At 40.2% G+C, this 20,175-nt stretch overlaps 2 protein-coding genes across 2 annotated transcripts in view; one reads left to right on the forward strand and one right to left on the reverse strand.

The window, feature by feature from the left end:
• Positions 1-975: 975 nt before the first annotated feature.
• Positions 976-11,923, reverse strand: fkbp14 (FKBP prolyl isomerase 14). Its single transcript, XM_078428573.1, has 4 exons — positions 11,604-11,923; positions 8,560-8,711; positions 5,665-5,792; positions 976-3,013 (listed from the first exon to the last, which is right to left on the reverse strand). Exons 1-4 carry the CDS (start codon positions 11,816-11,818, stop codon positions 2,855-2,857), a joined length of 654 nt encoding a protein of 217 aa, XP_078284699.1. The 5' UTR covers positions 11,819-11,923; the 3' UTR covers positions 976-2,854.
• A 349-nt stretch (positions 11,924-12,272) lies between these two features.
• plekha8 (pleckstrin homology domain containing, family A (phosphoinositide binding specific) member 8) overlaps positions 12,273-20,175 on the forward strand; it is a 42,760-nt gene continuing 34,857 nt past the window's right edge. Inside the window, exons 1-3 of the mRNA XM_078420698.1 lie at positions 12,273-12,381; positions 17,233-17,349; positions 19,931-20,086. Of these exons, the coding sequence (XP_078276824.1) occupies positions 12,303-12,381; positions 17,233-17,349; positions 19,931-20,086 (352 nt within the window). The 5' untranslated portion in view covers positions 12,273-12,302. The remainder of the gene's footprint in view (positions 12,382-17,232; positions 17,350-19,930; positions 20,087-20,175) is intronic.

Raw genomic sequence — 20,175 nt, forward strand, 5'->3', positions numbered from 1 at the left:
TTTTACAAATTCAGAATTTTACATCAAAATTCATAATATGGCGCGTAATGAAACTTTTCTGGGCACTGTTATAGGAAAGAAGTTGCCATGCTGGAGAGGGTACAGAGAATATTTACAAGGATGGTGCCAGGACAAGAGAGTATGCGCTACAGGAAGAGATTGAGTAGGCTGGGACTCTATTCCTTGGAGAGCAGGAGGATGATCTTATTGAGGCGCATAAATATATGAGAGGAATAGATTGGGTAGATGCAAAGAGTCGCTTGCCCACAGTAGGGGAATCGAGGACCAAAGGACAGGTTTAAGGTGAAGGGGAAAAGATTTAATAGGCATCTGAGGGATAACTTTTGCACCTGAAAGGTGGTGGGTGTATGGAACGAGCTTCCAGAGTAGGTATTTGAGGCTGGGACTATCCCAACGTTTAAGAAACAGTTAGACAGGTACATGAATAGGACAGGTTTGGAGAGATGCAGGGCCAAATGCAGGCAGGTGGGACTAGTGTAGCTGGGGAATGTTGGCCGGTGTGGGAAGTTGGGCCGAAGGGCCTGTTTCCACACTGACTCTATGAGGTAACAACAACCATGTATTTGAAGCATGGTAGAAACTTGAACACTTTTACAAGTCTCCTAATGCATTGTAAAGTGAAATCCAAAGCTTAATGATTGATATAGAAACAGAAAAATAGAAAATAGGTGCAGGAGGAGGCCATTTGGCCCTTCGAGCCAGCCATAAAATGAAACATTACAGCACTGCCTCACGAACAACCATTAAAACAATGCATAATATGATTTATAGAAATCTAAATGTCTTCAGATTGCATTGATTCCAAAACCAGTTCTGGACCGGTCAGCTTTGTGAACATTTACACTAACCTCTGTGACTTTACCCCAAACCATTTGTTACTATTGAGTTTTCCATGTTTTTGTCTTACTCACATTTAAAAGACTGGAGGAACTCTTAAGCTTGAAAATATCACCCTTTTAATCTTTGAATACTTACAGAATATTTAACAGATATTAGTTAATGCAAGTTCCCTGGTTTGGAAGATATTGACTCGCTTCTGAAAGGGATAGAATAATTTATCCATTTTTAACTGATGTCAATTGCTGTCAAACAGAAGTTTTAACTGTGCAATAGACAGATATTAAGTACCTGGAATCCCTCAGAAGTCATGGTAATTTTTAGTTCTACCTTTTACATGCAGACAATTAACTGACTAAATATATACAGCGTTCAAATTCTTATTTCCATTATGCGATTTCTCTAACAAGTCAAATAACAAATCACAGTAAAATATGTAACAATATGCATTTGAGTACCTGAAGTCGTAAACAGAATTAAATATACAATGTTGCTGCATAAAAACTACTATCAAAGGCTATTGGGCAGTAAACATTTTTTTACTTTCATCCTGCATTTTAAACACATGATATATTTTTTTAAACTGTATACAATTCCACATGTAATGCTTACATAATTCATTTTCAGAATAACAACAAATGTAGGAATGTTGACTTTTACAGCAGTACTAAATTTTGTTCTCATTGGAAATAAGGATCAGACATTGTTTGTAATCTGAATGTTTAAAGTAACTAAATAAGAAGTTCTAAACTTGACATAATATCGAATCGATGCAAAGCATAAAAACAAAAGAATTGTAAATTACAATGATGGAAGGTAACATTTTCATCAGACAGTACAATACACTTTACACATTTTGGACATGGAGTCCATATACGATTGATCAGCCAGACATTTAAGTAAAAGGTACAGTCACGAAACAGATGTAAAAGTCTGAACTATGAATAAAAGATAGGGATTTGCAAGATCCCTAATCGAAAAGTATATGAGCATAAATAAAATGATCTCACATTGCACTCTGAATGTAGGACAAGGAGAAATGGATTTGAATTAATTTGAAGGCCAATTTAAAACACAAAGCTCTGTATATGGTAAAGAGAATGACAGATGAAATAGACTAACAATAGTGGAAGCAAAGATTATGACACCCAAATAAAATTTTGATTTCACAATTTTGATTTCATCATTCTCCAAATGCTACTGCTGCCGCCTTTCCCCTTGGCCCACCTCAGACTCACTGTTACCCGGTCACGTCCAAGCCCAGTTGCTTCCCCAGGCACTAGGTCTAACTCTCCCACCCCCAAGAGACAGGCGGCTGAGCCCTACTGAATGGGCCCCAGCTGCACAGGCACAGACACGTTTGTTCTGTGCACGCGTGGATGCGGCGGCCATCTTACATAAGTACCAGATCAATGGAGCCCCAACAGCGCATGCGCGTTTTTAAAAACTTTAAAATCTGAATAACATTAAAAACATAATGCTGATTTCAATGAAACATCTTCCATAGGACCAGGGGACGACGGTGAGTAAGGTGGGCCTAAAATCGTCACGCTATCCTGTACCGTTTTGGCTGTAGTTCAGTAACAAGCCAACCAATTTATTTTTTATTATATAGATGTTTAATTTATTTAGGAAGTGATGGAATGAAGAAGTAAAAGCACCAATAGAAAGAAAATCATTTTCTAAATAACTGTACTGCTATCAAATAGCTTTCTTTATATATAAATATGCCCACACATTATCTTTAGATATGTCAAAGTGTACTTTGGTAAAACACAGATAGGATTAATTTATTTTAAATCAAGACCACAAGGTGAAACATTTCTTTAAATGAATTAAATCTTTTCTTCTCAATAGTTCATCACATTGTTTTAAATGTTTTTGATTAATTCAATCTTTATACATCTGGTCACTTTGTAATGGAGTGATTTTCTTTCCATTAACATCAGCAATGCAAGGTCCAAAACAACAGAGAGGAAACGGAACTGAATTGTGTTTACAGCTCATCATGTTTATATGTAAATTCTCTGGCAGAGATGTATCCATCTTCATCCTCATCTTCATTTTTAAAGATATCATTTACCATAATATCCTGATGGGTTTCATTGTGATCAACTCCATACTTTTCAAATTCACTGCGTAGATACTCTTTCACCTAATTAGTAAATATAGTCTAGGATTAATTAAACAGAAACTTTCAAAGGCATGCAATCTAAATTATAGAAAGTTCAAATATAAATAAGCCCGTTTTGTTTTTGTTGCAATTTTGGGAAGCAGGAAACAGAGTGAAAACATATTTTACATGATCAAACTGATATGTGGATGAGAGAGATTGCTTTCACCCCTGTGTCAGTTCAAGCTTGTAAATGAACATGTTAATAATGTATAAAGAAATGCAATAATGGGCACCTGCTCATAAAAAGAGACAATAGTGATGTGTCTGTCACAGAACCAGAAAGATGCATTAAAATCTGTGGCGGTGAGTATAGTGAGAGGAGAGGGTGTGAATGGTGGCAAGGCTTGGGGCATGGTACATTTGGATCCTTCCTCCCAAGAAAATATAAATAGAATTACTTTTAAATGTTTTTCTCCCCAAACTAAAAACTCTCTTGCAGAAACAAAGAACTGCAGATGCTGGTTTACACCAAAGTGCTGGAGTAACTAACTCAGCAGGTCAGGCAGTATCTCTGGAGAAAAAGGATGGGTCACATTTCTGGTCAGGAGCCTTCTTCAGACCTTCGTTCTTGGACCTAAAACTCAATCAACTTCTAGACTCCCAAGATAGACACAAAAAGCTGGAGTAACTCAGCGGGACAGGCAGCATCTCTGGAGAGAAGGAATGTTTTGACGATTCGAGACGAGACCGTTCTTCAGACTGATTAAGGATAAGGGAAATGAGAGATATAGACAGTGATGGAGAGATAAAGAACAATGAATGAAAGAAATGCAAAAAAAGTAACGATGATAAAGGAAACAGGCCATTGTAAGCTGTATGTAGGGTGAGTAGGATAAAAATGAGAAGCTAATGCGACGGCTGGGGGAGGGATAGAGAGAGGGGCTACCTGAAGTGAGAGAAATCAATATTCATACCACTAGGCTGTAAGCTGCCCAAACAAAATATGAGATGCTGGTCCCCCAATTTGCATTGAGCCTCACTCTGACAATGGAGGAGACCGAGGACAGAAAGGTCCGTGTAGGAATGGAAAGAAGAATTAGTGTCCAGCAACTGGATGGTCAGGTTGGTTCATGCGGGCTGAGCTAAAGTGTTCCACGAAATGATCACCCAGTTTGCGTTTGGTCTCGCCGATGTATAGAGTCCACATCTTGAAAATGGATACATTAGGTGAGGTTGGAGGAGGTGCAAGTGAACCTCTGCCTAACCTGAAAAGATTGTCGGGGTTCCTGGACAGAGTCGAGGGAGGAGGTATAATGACAGGTGTTGCATTTTCTGCCATTGCAGGGGAAGATACCTGGGGAGGGGGTGGTTTTAGTGGGAAGGGATGAGTTAACCAGGGAGTTGTGGAGGGAACGGTCTCTGCGGAAGGCGGAAAGGAGTGGAGATGGGAAAATGTGGCTAATCGTGGGGTCCCATTGGAGGTGGTGGAAACTTTGGAGGATTATGTGTTGTATGCGATGGTTGATAGGGTGGAAGGCAAGGACTAGGGGGAACTCTGTCTCTGTTGCGATTAGGGGGAAGGGAAGCAAGGGTGGAGCTGCGAGGTACCAAGGAGACACGATGGAGGCTCTCATCTATGATGACAGAGGGGAACCCCCATTCCCTAAAGAATGGGAACATCTCGGATGCATGGTACCCAGGCATATCTTTCATTCATTGTTCTTTATCTCTCCACATCACCGCCTACATCTCTCATTTACCTTACCCCTAACCAGTCTGAAGAAGGGTCTCAACCCCAAACATCACCCATTCCAGAGATGCTGCCTGTCCCGCTGAGTTACTCCAGCTTTTTGTGTCTATCTTCGGTTGAAACCAGCATCTGCAGTTCCTTCTTACACACTTTTGGACTCCCAACTTTGCTTACCTTTCACTGTTAGATGGCCAGTGGCACTGGAGTTTAGAGAAACAGTGCAGAAACAGGTCCTTTTTGTCTGGTGATGCTTGTTCCATGAATCAACAGTTACACATTTAAGTTGTGCTTTGTAACTTTGTCAGAGCCGTAGGTGGTTGCTATTTGTATACATTGGGTATGCAGCAAAGAATTTCACTGTGCCTAGTCACATGTGACAATAAAGTATTCCATTCCAAGTTGATGTTGTCCTTGTTCTAATCATGTAACCTGGAGCACTGCCATCAGATTTTAATGAAAATCCTTAAGTCTGACATACCCCACTTCTCAAAGTGCAGAATTCATAACATAAAGTTTATTATCCCCATTTAGCGTGCTCATGCAACATTGAAAATATATTTATTTCTATTGGAACCAATGGTGTTTCTCTTCTAATATGTTTAAATTTGACATGCTCTACAGGGAATCTATCCGGTCTGTGAAAATATAAAATGGTATGGAGAGTATACCAAAATACTCTTTGATGCATGCAAACTATAACAGGAATTCTGAAGTAAAAGAGGATATTTAAATAATTGACAGGAATCAAAATACACAAGACAGAAATAAACAAAAACTGCAGACGCTAGAAATCTAAACTAGAATCAGAAAAAGCTGCAAATAAGCGGCAGGTCAGGATGCTTAGACCTGAAACTTTAACTCTCTTCCCGCAGATGCTGATTGGCCTGCTAAGTATTTCTAGCATTTACTGTTTTTGAATTATATAAAGATAAAAACTTACCTCGTGTCTAGATAATTTCCAATCATCATTAAGGTCCATCTCTTGGAATGAATTATGAGACCGTGGGCCATTTTTGATCTCCAGAAGCTCAATTTCAAATATCAAAGTGCTTTCAGGTGGTATTTTACCTGTAAAATATAGCCTATTTATTAAATTTACTGGTATTCAAAATACATAATTGTCCGATGACATGACCACCAAGATATACAGATAATTCTGCTATAATGTACTCATTGCTTTTCTAAGAAATATTGTATTATAAAACAAAATTGCATTACAAGATAACTGTGTCATTGGGGGAAAGGGAGTTACGAACTGGAGTGTTCAAGGCTCACAATATTGTTATTTTTCCCTCACCCAGTTATTAAAAATACAGGTTTCTACAATAGCTAATACATTTTTCTTACTGCAAGCTAAAAATATTGAAGGTTGTATGATACATTATAGACAATAGGTGCAGGAGTAGGCCATTCGGCCCTTCGAGCCAGCACCGCCATTCAATGTGATCATGGCTGATCATTCTCATTCAGTACCCCGTTCCTGCCTTCTCCCCATACCCCCTGGCTCCGCTATCCTTAAGAGCTCTATCTAGCTCTCTCTTGAATGCATTCAGAGAAATAGCCTCCACTACCTTTTTCCAAGGCCTGTTTCCGTCTGTATATATATGATATGATATGATAAGGCAGTGAATTCCACAGATTCACAACTCTCTGACTGAAAAAGTTTTTCCTCATCTCCGTTCTAAATGTCCTACCCCTTATTCTTAAACTGTGGCCCCTTGTTCTGGACTCCCCCATCATTGGGAACATATTTCCTGCCTCTAACGTGTCCAACCCCTTAATAATCTTATACGTTTCGATAAGATCCCCTCTCATTCTTCTAAATTCCAGTGTATACAAGCCTAGTCGCTCCAGTCTTTCAACATATGACAGTCCCGCCATTCCGGGAATTAACCTAGTAAACCTACGCTGCAAGAATATCCTTCCTCAAATTTGAAGACCAAAACTGCACACAGTACTCCAGGTGCGGTCTCACTAGGTCCATGTACAACTGCAGAAGGACGTCTTTGCTCCTATACTCAACTCCTCTTGTCATGAAGGCCAACATGCCATTAGCTTTCTTCTCTGTCTGCTGTACCTGCATGCTTCCTTTCAGTGACTGATGCGACACCCAGATCTCGTTGTACGTCCCCTTTTCCTAACTTGACACCATTCAGATAATACTCTGCCTTCCTATTCTAACCACCAAAGTGGATAACCTCACACTTATCCACATTAAACTGCATCTGCCATGCATCCGCCCACTCACACAACCTGTCCAAGTCACCCTGCAACCTCCTAGCATCTTTCCTCACAGTTCACACTACCACCCAGCTTTGTATCATCTGCAAATTTGCTAATGGTACTTTTAATCCCTTCATCCAAGTCACTTCATCCAAATACTTTATTTAATAAAGTATTGTTGCACACACAGTCAATAGCAGTTGTTAGTCAATTTCAATGGCCACCTGTGGTTAAAATGGCAGCTATATTCTTAAGAGACAATGTTATCTTATTACTGTGGGGTGAATGATGGAAACAAGTTTTCCCCCCACTATTCTGTGTAAAACCAGCTTCTTTCTGCTTGTTAATTTTCCAAGTAACTTTAAAAGGTTCTCTGGTTCCCAATGAAATTTGTGTTATGATCAATTTAGCCCATGCTGTGCAAATAGTGCTCACCACCAGCAATATTTCCAATATGCATTATGGAAACACACGTTATAGCAGAATTACCTGCATATGGAATCAAGATTATAAAAAGGGGGATACATCTTAATTGTAATTGTCGTGCAATAAACAATTGTTAACCCCTTAAATTTATAATATACCACACTTTCATCCAGATTTTGCAGGTTTCATATAAATATGAGGTTGAATCAGACTGAGAATTCAAATTAGGGCAACAGCACAACTTGTGTACAGTGGATTTTGTCAACATTACCACTTTGATTTGTAAGTATCATCCACTATTGAGATAGATGACATTATTTTATCTTATCTCCCTATTTTCTCATGCACTTGTAGCCAGCCTTACCATAAAGTAAAACAATCACAACTGCCAAAATCAGCATGCAAAGGTCACTCTGTATCGAGGTTTCAATTCAAAGGCAATGAATATGCATGAGCAAGTTAGCTGTTAACCAAAGAAAAAGAATATGAAATTGTTAGTAATGTAATTGTCAACACCGTAACAACTATATATGTTAGCAATTGTTGAGTACATTAGTAAAAAAAAAAGGCCACATGCAGGATACTTTGGTTAAAATTCAAAATCTATTTGCTTTGATAATTACAGTGCTAGGTTTTGTAACTTGAATAGATAATCTGTTAAAGGAATGAGAACTCAGTAGTGTCAGAAAACATTCCTTTCATTATATTAAACCTGTTGCTGGAAGTTTAGAATAGACTGGTGTTATTGAGCTTCCATCCATTCACTGTTCCGTGCATTATAAAGCTACCAAACTCTCATCTCTTGAACTTGCACCAGGTTACCGACTTGAAACTATGATAAACTGGATCCAATACAAGACTGCTCAATAGGAAACAACTCTGCAAGTATAGTTATTGATGCTGTAATATTCATATGCTGAAAGTTTATTAAATAGAAAAATTATCTAAACATTACCATTTTGGTTATGTGAAACCACATTTATCATGCATGGTTATCCCAAAACCTCTGGATTCGTACAAAACATCTCACCAGATTTCACTCAGGCATCTCATGTATAAAACATTTCATTAGCTTGTAGTTTTGTGGATAGCAGAAGATCAAAACTGCAGAAATAATACAAAATGTCTGGATCATACATAATAACTTCATATACCTCATCTAAACACCCAATGCCGAGTACAATACCTCTTCCTTCTTTTCCATAGGCCAAGGTTGGTGGGATGACAAGTTTCCTCTTCTCTCCAGAACACATTTCACGTAATCCTTTATCCCAACCTATGAGTGATTCTTTAACTCCAAGTGTGAACCAAACTGGTTGGCCATTGTTGTTAGAGTGACTGGAATAATATAAAATATACTTAGCAGCAAAGTGGGGACTACAGATGCAATAAGCAGATACAGTTTTGCCGCTGGAAAAGACAAAGAATGCACTGAAAGTGTATAGTGCTAAGAGAAATGTAACCTTTTACAATTATAAAGTAATTATGCCTTAGATGTTAATAGAAAGATCTTCCCAAAAAGATACTTAATCGAAACATGTCAGAACTGTGGAAAAACTGACTTCTTAAAAATTTGAAACATTTAACATTTTACAAATTCAGAAGAGACAAGGCATTTAAGGGAACTAGAGGTTTTTTTCAACATCCCAAGAACTTTACTGCAACTATGTAGGTTTGATGTGTAGCTCTGTTGTGATATATTGAATATCACAGATGATTTGTGCACAGCAAGTTTTCATATCGAATAGAGTGATAAAAGCACATATTCAGCACTTTGTAACATCGGCAGTATGTTAACCGTTGGGTATAACATTCCTTCTCTTCTGCAGAACAGTGATATAGGTCTGTGTGTCCAGCAGTGAGGGAAGACAGCACATAGTATAGGCTGACTCAAACATGTACCCATCGGACAACCTCTCACTGCTGTGGTGTCGCCTGTATTTTGCATTTGAGAAGCTGGAGTTTGTTTTGAAACGCACAACCTACTGACTTGTAGGCAAGATTACCACAAACTTGACAGACACAGAAGCAGGAACAGTTACATTCATCGAAGATATGAAAGAAACAACATGACCACATTGAAATCTGACCTTACTCCCATGGTTGAGCAGTTTGGTGACAATCACATCAACAAAGCTACTCAAGCTCAAACGTTCCAATTGTCCAAGCATGTCAGTATTTTTAGACGATATTCTTTTGTGAAGTGGAAAAAACCCATCTCTTCAATACCTTTGATTTTAAACAATGTTCCTTCATCCTTGAAAATTGTTCATTTGCTTTTCATTTAGAGGGTCAGGAAATTGTTACTAAGAGTACAATTTATTGGCTATCATATCTGCCTTTTAGAAGACGAGCAGTGATGCTGGTTCTTCTAGCTATGGTACTTTCAGAGCGCAGTTAGAATGACAAGTTCCAGTACTTAGATGTAGGTAAAATAAACCAACATTAATATACTTTCAAGTCAGGGTAGTACAAGAAGTGGAGGGAAATGTGGTTGGTGTACTTTCTGCCCTTGTTCTTTTAGGTGGAAGACTTGCATAACTGCAGAGAAAGTACACATCTCGCCACAGTATAGTAGTTGTGGCGAGAACAACTGTTTGGGGTGGTTGAAGCGATTCCAACAAACTTTAGAGAACCATTGTATGTGTGTGGCTCATCAACTTGAGTTTCCGGTCAATATTAGCTCCAAGGATGTCAATTCCAAGGAACTCATTACTGGCAATACTATTAAACTTGGGTTATTGAATTCTAGATGGAGTTCTTGCCATTTATTAGTTTCGTGCTGATTGTCATCCAGCTCGTGCTGCACACAGGCATAGATAGGCTGGTTCATTTTATGAGGAGCTGAAATAGATTTAACTGCACAATCATCCGCAGCCACCTGGTCCACACTACTTCTATGCATTATTCCCTTGTGAAATAGAAATTGCCATATTGAGTATCATGCAATGAGGTGGATGATGTGGCTGTCGAGATTGAATGTTATGAGATGCAGATGAAGATTACAAGTTATGAGATGTAGGCCTGAGACTTAGAGCATAATGCGTTTGAAGTGGTATATGTTAATGTCAGTTACCACCATAATCAATAGATTTTATTTTGTCTTTTGGCAATGGCAGTAGAGTTGCTGCCTTACAGTGCCAGATACTTGGATTTAATCCTGACTACGGGTGCTTTCTGTGCGGAGTTTGTACGTTCTCCCTGTGACCACGTGAGCTTTCTTCGGGTGCTCGTTTCCTCTCATACTCCAAAGACGGACAGTTCATTGGTTTTGGTCAAAATTTTAAATTGTCCCTAGAGTGCAGCATAGAGGTGATTGTTGGTCAGCTGGTCAGTGGGCCAAGGACCTGTTTCTGTGCTATATTTCTAAAGCCTAAAGTTAACGGAACAAATATAGTAGAAAGTAAGCGGCAGTTACGTATTTGGTGGTATTGAAATCAGTTGATGTCTTCAGCTGTGGTATTGTTTCTTTATTCTTGAACTAGACACCTTTCACCTCAGGCACAGCCTTTCAATGCCTTTTCAATGTGCATTTGGAGGACCCAGTGAGGCCTTATCTCCTTAGTTACCCATCTCACCAGAGCAATGCAAAAAAATCTGTGCAGGTTCATGTTATGTTTTTTCATCTCTCATTGAAGTTGTCAAGCCCCACGGAACGACATACAACTCATGCTTCTGCCACTTCTCGGTAAACATGTGCAGACTTGTTTAAATCTTCAGTTAAGTTCAGATGAAAAGGCAATTTCCTCAGAGCTAGGTCCTCTCGTCTCTCAGGGATTGTTGATCATCTAAATCATTATCGAAAGTGCCACATTAAGTTATATAAAAAGGTTCATCGTTCTTTAAAGGCATCAACGTTCGTGATTTTATGCTTCATCAGATTTGAATTGATTGAATCATAGATTACCGGCTCATGGTATTCATATGTGCCTCGGTAGACACAAAATGCTGGAGTAACTCAGCGGGTCAGGCAGCATCTCAGGAGAGAAGGAATGAGTGACGTTTTGGGTCGAAACCCTTCTTCAGTCTGAAAAAGGGTCTCGACCCGAAACGTCACCCATTCCTTCTCTCCTGAGATGCTGCCTGACCCGCTGAGTTACTCCAGCATTTTGTGTCTACCTTCGATTTGAACCAGCATCTGCAATTATTTTCCTACACATATGTACCTCGGGTTCATTTATAACAAAATTAACGACAAACGATCAAACTTTTTGCTCCTCAAGGACTTACCTGGAATGAAACATGGTCCCATTCTCAAAGTATCCAGAATAATGTATCAGTAACTGGTCACCGATCGTGGTTTTTCGGTGACAGAGGAAAGGCTTTTGCAACACGTCGATTTTCACCTCAGCCTCTGGGATCAGAGCACTGCTGGCGTAATCCAGCAAAAAGGTGACAATGAGTGCGTGGAAAAGATTTATGCAATTGACCAGCTCAAGCCACATGCTGTCCGTTTGGAAGTATATTCCTTTCTCTTATTGCCTTCTCCTCTACCCGATGCGCGCAGACGTGGCACTGGCAACTTTTCTTCGCTCTGCAACTTTGGAGTCGGGACCTCGCGTTGACGTCATGCGACGCCCCGCCCCCTCAACTCTCCTCCGGTCGACGTCACAAAGGAAAGCTCTTTCACCAGTTCTTTCAGCCTCCGACGCCGTGACGCCGATGTGGCAAACGTCTCCCCAGCGTGAACGCCGATTGGTTCTTGTAACCGGCGGGCGGACCTTGAGATGCAAATTCACCCCCTCGTCCCCCACCGCCGCTCTCTCATTGGCTGCGCACGGGAGCTGCTGGGCGCTGTTCCCTTTGCCGAATGGCTGCTCGGCCCGTCAGTCAGCGTGCGTCACACTCTTCTTGCTTCTGATTCCGCCCGGCGTGTGAATTGTTGCATTTGGCTGAATTGGGAGCTGCGCTGCACTGGGCTCAGAGGCGATGCCATGCGATGAATGGCAGGAATTGCATGCAGTGATCATGGAAGGAATGCTTTATAAATGGACCAATTATCTCAGTGGTAACTTACTGTTTCATTTCAAACGTGCGACGTGATTTCATCTTTCAGTGGTTGGAGGCCAGCGTTCCTGTCATGGCATTTTATGTACTGTAAAGTATTGCATTCTTGCACTCAAAGGTTAATGTGCTTGTCCGATTGCTGGGCCTTTCAGATAATACACAGTGGAGACAGTTAAGTGGCAGGCCTATTGAAGCAATACCTTCAAATTGTGCGATTGTGTATTTTGAATTTAATTTTCTTGAAAGCCCGACCATTATGTTTCACTGAGGTACAAAAAGACTGCAAATAAGACAAAAACAGCCTTTAACCCCCACGGTGACGTATCTGGATCAGTAGGCGAAAAGTAAAGATGTCACTGTTAGGGTTTTAATTTGGCGATATAAATTGTTGAAGACGCATTTCATTGCGGTGTTTAAATATCTCATCTTTATTTCCTGTTTCCTGAAAATGTTGTAATACATTTTCGTCAATTCTTTGTGCGCTAGACAAATCCTATTTGACTTGGTCCTTTACATTTCAGAACTAAACATTCATATCAATGAAGACACAGTGCTGAAGCAACTTTGTGCTTTTTTATGTAAACCAGCATTTGCAGTTTCTTGTGGCTCGGTCATTTGAATGATTCTGGAAAGCATCTTTTTATGGGCTGGAATTAAGATGTTTTATTTTGCGAAATGTTGAACGGATGAAACTGATTCGCAAATTTAGATAATTGATAATTTAAGTAAAATATATACATTTTTACCTTCATTTTTCACCTGCATTTATGTGCAACTAACAGTCTGAAGAAGGGTCTCGACCCATAACGTCACCCCTCCATTCTTTCCAGAGATGCTGCCTGTCCCACTGAGTTACTCCAGCTTTTTGTGTTTATCCACTAGTTTGAATAGTTGAACACTATTCAATTCAGGCAATGTTACTGGTCAAGAGAGTATTCTGAGCAGTTTTGTGCATACACAGTTTCACTTCCAGCAACTAAATTCAAATCTAGGCGAAGGCCATAGTTTTTTTTAAACAATCAGCTGTAGTTGGCACAAAACGTTCACTGCCATCTTTTAAAATTTCCCTCCACAGATGCTGCCTGACCCGCTGAGTTCCTCCATCACCTTATGTTTTGCTCAAGATTCCAGCGCCTGCCGTTTCTTGTGACCCTGTAAAAAGTCGTAAGGTGGCCTAAAGGAAGCACTGATTTTTTTTTACATTAAAGTTTTACATAACTGTATTTGCACTTTAAGTATCAATTTCAGGTAACCGGCTGACCCTTTCTTCTTTGATCTCTCCAGGTCCTCTCATAAATCATCTTTTCAACTCTTACCCCTCCCCTACCTATTCTGTCTGTCCATCACACATGCATTCGTCCTTCCATTTGGTCTCCTCCCACTGTTCCCATCTGCTCACCGTACCGCTCTTATTTGGTTCCGTTTCACCTTCCTTTCCCATCGGATTCCATCATCTGTAACTCTGTCTTCACCCATCACCTGTTGCTATGTCCTTCCCTCCCTCCCCCCACCTGACTCCATCAATCTGAATTTACCTGCATCTGCTATTCCTCGTTACTTCATTTTACCGATTGCTTCTCAGCTCTTGCCCCTTACCTCTTTACAGTGGCTATATCCCCTCTGTCCTTACTGTCCAGGTGACGGGTCCTAACCTGAAATGTGAATTGTCCATCTCCCTCCAGAGGTGCTGTCCGACCGACTGAGTTCCTCCAGCTGACTGATTGTTGAACTCCATGTGATTTAAATGTAAAATAAAGAAAGACTTGCATTTATACAACATCTTTCATTTCCCTTTCATGATATGCCAAAGTCCTTAATAGCCAAACATAGCTCCACTTCTCTTCAAATAGTCCCTTGGAATCCTTTGCTATCACCCAGTCACTTTGTGAAATCTATTTGCTGGTCTTGCCAACCTCATTAAGATGCCATTGTTGAATGTGATAATCTTCAAGTAAACAAGAGAACAGAATTTGCTTGTATCCTGAAAGTAGTGTGTTATTGATCATCAGATGTGACTGGCATGGGTCTGACTGTCAAGTCAAGTCAAATTTATTTGTCACATACACATACACGATGTGCAGTGAAATGAAAGTGGCAATGCCTGCGGATTGTGCACAAAAGAATTACAGTTACAGCATATAATAAGTTAATAAGTTACTAAAAATAAATAGTGTAGACAAAAATTTAGTCTCTGGAGTTATACAAGTTGACAGTCCTGATGGCCTGTGGGAAGAAACTCCGTTTCATCCTCTCCGTTTTCACAGCATGATAGCGGAGGCGTTTGCCTGATCGTAGCATCTGGAACAGTCCGTTACTGGGGTGGCAGGGGTCCCTCATGATCTTGCTTGCTCTGGATCTGCACCTCCTGATGTATAGGTCCTGCAGGGGGACGAGTGTAGTTCCCATGGTGCGTTCTGCCGAACGCACTACTCTCTGCAGGGCCATCCTGTCCCAAACCAGTGCTGTTCCCAAACCAGACTGTAATGTTGCCAGACAGGATGCTCTCTACAGCCCCAGAGTAGAAGCAGTGAAGGATCCTCAGAGACACTCTGAATTTCCTCAGTTGTCTGAGGTGGTAAAGGCGTTGCTTTGCCTTACCCACCAGTGCGGCAATGTGCGTTGCCCACGTCAGATCCTCTGTGATGCGGACTCCCAAGTATTGTGCCATTATTGTTTCAATGGATTGAAATCCTAAATTAACTGATCTAAAGTAGGTTAACAGCTGAATATTACCCACAATTTCCTTTTGACAGAGCCTTGATTTTCAAATTCTTATTCTTGTCTTCAAATTCTTAAAAGTCTTTGCCCTTCTCAACCCTGACCTCCTGTGGTCTTCGTCTTTGTATTCCTCTATTTCTGACCACTTGAGAATTCTCAAAAGGACACAAAATGCTGGAGTAACTCAGCAAGTGTGGAATCTTATACATCAGCGAGACCAAACGTAGACTAGCAATCGTTTCGCTGAACACCTTTGCTCAGTCCACCTGGGCCTACCTGATCTCCCGGTTGCCAAATGCTTTAATTCACTTTCCCATTCCCACACTGACCATTCTGTCCTAGGCCTCTTCTATTGTCAGAGTGAGGCCAAATGCAAGTTGGAGGAACAGCACCTCATATTTCGCTTGGGCAGCTTACAACCCAGTGGTATGAATATTGCTTTCTCTAACTTCAAGTAACCCATGCATCCCCTCTCTATCCCTCCCCCACCCAAGTCGTTGTACTAGCTTCAAATCCGTCTTGTTCAGTCTCATTGTCTGTAACTGATTTTCACCCAGGTCACAATGAACACTGGTCTGTTCCCTTTATCATCGTTAGTTTTTTGCATATCTTTCATTCATTTGTTCTTTCTCTCTCTATATCACTGTCTATATCTCTTGTTTCCCTTTTCTCTGACTCAGTTTGAAAAAGGATCTCAACCTGAAACGTCACCTATTTCTTTTCTCCAGAGATGCTGTCTGAGCCTCTGAGTTGCTCCAGCTTTTCGTCAAGAAGCTTTATCTTCAGTCAAGCAGCATCTTTGGGGAACATGAATGGATGACGTTTTAGATTGAGACCCTTCTTCAGACTGATTGTTGGGGAGGAGGGAAATAAGCTACAAGAGGGGAAAGGCAGTGGCAGTTAATAGGTGGTCACAGGTGAGGGAGGGTTTTGCTAGACAGATGGTTGAAACAAAAGCCAAAGATGAAAATGGAATGGTTGACACAGGGTTGAAGAGTCGCAAACTGGAAATCTAGTGGGAGGAAATTAGGAGCGAGGGGAAGGGGAGAAATAGGTGTGAGTCTAGGTGGGGCACAGGGGAGGAGAAAGGGAGGGGATAGAAAAAGAAGGGGTGTTGGGGACAAAGGGGGGATTGTGGTTGGGGGGGGGGGGGGGGGAGGGTGTTAATAGAAGGTTATCTTAAGTTGGAGAATTGAATGTTCATACCATTGGGTTGTAAGCTTCCCAAGCAGAATATGAGGTGCTGTTACTCCAGTTTGGATATGGCCTGATTCTGGCAATGGGGGAGGCCCAAGACAGAAAGGTTAATATGGGAATGGGAAGAGGAGTTAAAATGGTTAGCAACTGGGAGATTCAGTATGCCTTGTTGGACTGATTTACCATCTTTTTCTTCTTCATGGCCGTGTATTTACATAAATAAATTGTGGAAACTGGCCTATCCGTCCATGGAATTCACACCAACCCTCGAACACCCATTCACACTAGTTCATTGTATCCCACTTTCACATCCACTTGTTACACACTCGGGGCAATTTACAGCAACCAACTGGAACGCCCAGAGGAAACTTGCATGGTCACAGGGAGAATGTGCAAATTCCACACAGGCTGCAGCCGAGGTCAGGATTGAACCCGGATCTCTGGCGCTGTATACCTATTTTATTCTCTGTTATCATCAAACTAATCAGTGTTTTCCTATTGAAGAGTCTGAGACAATGGCTCATCTTACTTGCCTAATCAAACCAAACAAAACTTAGTGAGCTACTTCCTTCTTTTTTAACTTAAAGAATCATTTAATTATACTTGCTTTGCTATGGCAAAGTTGCATTCACCATGCAGTATTAAAGAAAATCATGAGTCCATTTTTGGTTGACAAAATACCCGAAAGTATAGTAGGTTATCACAATGAAATTAGCTGCTCAATAATATCTTGCTTCTAAGTTAGCAAGGTTATTTTCTAACCATTTTGCAGCATGGACAGAAAATACAAATAAATGTCATAAATTGAAAATATGGAATTTCTTTTTAAATTGTAAAAGGGTTTCTTGGCATTATTGGCTAAACAGTCAGAATTCACCTTTGTAGTCATGTGTTTATGTTATCGACTTAATATTTTGCCCTGAACATTTGTGCACAGGATGGCAGCCACGCTGGTTTGTTCTTGCTGGTGGAATCTTGTCCTATTATGATTCTCAAGAGGACACGTGGAAAGGCTGCAAAGGCTGCATTAAGATGGCAGTGTGTGAAATACAAGGTGAGATGCATGTTGATCTTAATATCTTCAAATTGAATGTCTATTTGGAATAATGAGCATATTTAGTGAAAATTAAATGTATATTATGAACAAAATTATAAAAAGGCTTTCTGCCTGCAAATGGAGATAAAGCTGTTTACGTGCATTGAGACAAATAGTTCAATTAATTTCTTCTACTCCTCGCCAAAATGAATAAAAGGGAAAGAAGCAAGAGTATGGCTTGGATCTCATGTTCTATACCATTCAATTAGTTTAGGGTTAAACCTCTACCTAAAATGAGTTTGATCTTTCTGCTTCGAGTTTAAGGGCTTTCAACAGCTTCAGACTATGACCTTTAAAGGTATTCTTGGTAACATTGCATGCCTTCAGTAATTAAGCTTAAATATTTAACAGATTTTTGTTTTGAGCGATGATTCCCTTGAAATGCCATACAGAATATATTCAGTATTTCATACACATGTAGTGCCATCCTTTTAAGCAAAGGATGTGTGAAATGTTCATATCTAGTTGCACTTTAGACATGAATGCAATTCCAGAAATACTAGAAGCTACAATTAGTTGGGTTGGGGAGTTATAGAGTCATTGTGTTATACAGAATGGAAATTAGCCTTTTGGTCCAACTTGTTCCTGCTGACCAAAATGCCTAACCAAAATAGTCTGACTTGCCCATATCCCTACAAACCTTTTCTATCCAAGTCTATTTTAAAAGTCACATTTGTATCAACCTTACCACATCCTCTTCCAGCTTGTTCCATGAACACACTGTCATCTGTGTGGAGAAAGTTACTTATGCCCTGTAGTTTTCAACTCTCCTATCATGTGGTTATTAACCTTATCCATGACCCTCATTATTTTGTAAAAACCATTAAAGGACCACCCCTCTGCCTCCTATAGTCCTGGGAAAAAGTCCTAGCCTATCCAGCAGCTCCTAACTTAAACTCTCCAGACCTGATAACATCATTGTAAATCAAATTTTGCATTCCAGTTTAATGATGACCTTATTATAGCAGAGCAACCAGACTGGTAAACAGTACTGCAAATGTGACTCTATTTTGATCCATCCTATCAGACTTCCTTTTAGTTCCACATGGTAATGGTTAGCTTGTTGGATCTGACTGGCTATTAATAGGATATGAAATGAATATTCATGAAAATGACATTAATGAATAGGTTATAAAAAAAACTGAGCCAACATGACATGAGGGGGGGGGGCTCATTGAAGCTTACTGATGTGACAGGCCTGCATGGATGTAAAGAAGATTTTTCCACTGGTGGAAGAGTCTAGGACCATAGGGCACATCCTCAGAATAAAAGGACGTACCTTTGGAAAGGAGATGAGGAATTTATTTTGTCAGAGGGTGGTAAATTGGTGGAATTTATTGCCTCAGATGTCTGTGGAGGCCGTCATCAGGTATTTTTAAGGTGGAGATGGACTGATTCTTGATTAGTAAGGGTGTCAAGGACTATGGGGAGAAGACATGAGAATGGGGTTGAAAGGGATAGATAGATCAGCCATGATTGAATGATGGGGTAGGCTTGATGCGCTGAATGGCCTAATTCTTCTCCTATGATTTATGAACATGAAGTTATGACATGCCCAGCAGGCCAAGCTACACAGAAAAAATAGCAGCCAGAAGTTGTTCTTGTATAGATAGAAAGAAAGGTTGTTCTTTTAAAGTTGGAGAATTCAATATAAAATTCAGAAAATGTAAATATTTATTTAACTGTTGAAGAGCTTTAACTTTTATTTAGAAAATTAAAATTACATAATAATTATAATGGTTTTGACATGCTTTTGAATGTCAGGGCCATTCAGAAATATTTAATAGTTTTGACTGGTGGACGCCTAGCTGCCAAACATATTTCTTCAGCATGAAGACAAAATGTTGGAGTAACTCAGCGGGGCAGACACCATCTCTGGAGAGAAGGAATGGGTGACTTTTCGGGTCGAGACCCTTTTTCAGTCTGAAGAAGGTTCTCGACTGGAAACGTCACCCATTCCTTCTCTCGAGATGCTGCCTGTCCCGCTGAGTTACTCCAGCATTTTGTATCTACCTTTGATTTGAACCAGCATCTGCAGTTCTTTCCAACACTTCTTCAGCATGCTACTGGGTGGGACTGTCCTGCCACGTGTTGGGATTTGATTGCTGAAGTCCTGGTTCTGTGTACGGCCTCGCTGATGACGATTCTTGCAAATAAATATTTAATGGGCAATACAGTTAAGATGATTGTGGACTTAGCAGGTGGGTGAGAGTGCGGAGAACTTGAGCAACTTACCATTGTTGGGAAATGGGGGTATGATGTGAGATTCCCTCCAACTGCTGACTAATTCCCTTGTTTCTATTTTTTTTCTTTCCAAAACAAAACACTTTGAATGCATGCATACATTTACTTTAGAAGTATATGTAAGAAGTAACTTGAAGTAAATGTTTTTGAGTTTTCTCTGATATGTTTTTTGAAAACAGTACACTGCTTAGTTATTTCTTCCGCTGGTGAGCATTGCGATTATATATCTGTCAAAAAAATTTTGCCCCAGCTCCTTGTGTGAGGAACAATAATCATGATTACCTTTTGTTTTCAGTGCATTCTGGTGACAGTACCAGAGTCGAGTTGATAATACCAGGAGAGCAACACTTTTATCTGAAGGCAGAGAATGTTGCTGAAAGGCAGAGATGGCTGGTTGCCTTGGGGTCGTCCAAGGCATGCCTGACAGATAGCAGGACCAGGAAAGAGAAAGGTATGTTTATCTCTTCATTTTTAAGATAACAGTATCAACATTGTAAAAATATTGCAAGAATACTTTGTATCAAAGCAATTTTCGGTGAA

Source organism: Rhinoraja longicauda, chromosome 2, assembly GCF_053455715.1.
Source record: "Rhinoraja longicauda isolate Sanriku21f chromosome 2, sRhiLon1.1, whole genome shotgun sequence".
NCBI classification, from domain to species: domain Eukaryota; kingdom Metazoa; phylum Chordata; class Chondrichthyes; order Rajiformes; family Arhynchobatidae; genus Rhinoraja; species Rhinoraja longicauda.

Bases quoted from the DNA above. Each gene is read 5' to 3' on its own strand.
- fkbp14 (XM_078428573.1), bottom strand. From the start codon at position 11,818: ATGTGGCTTGAGCTGGTCAATTGCATAAATCTTTTCCACGCACTCATT. The intron at 8,712-11,603 runs GTAAGTCCTTGA...ATATTATTCCAG, and splicing joins GGGACCATGTTTCATTCCAG to TCACTCTAACAACAATGGCC. The intron at 5,793-8,559 runs GTATTGTACTCG...TATATTTTACAG, and splicing joins CTATGGAAAAGAAGGAAGAG to GTAAAATACCACCTGAAAGC.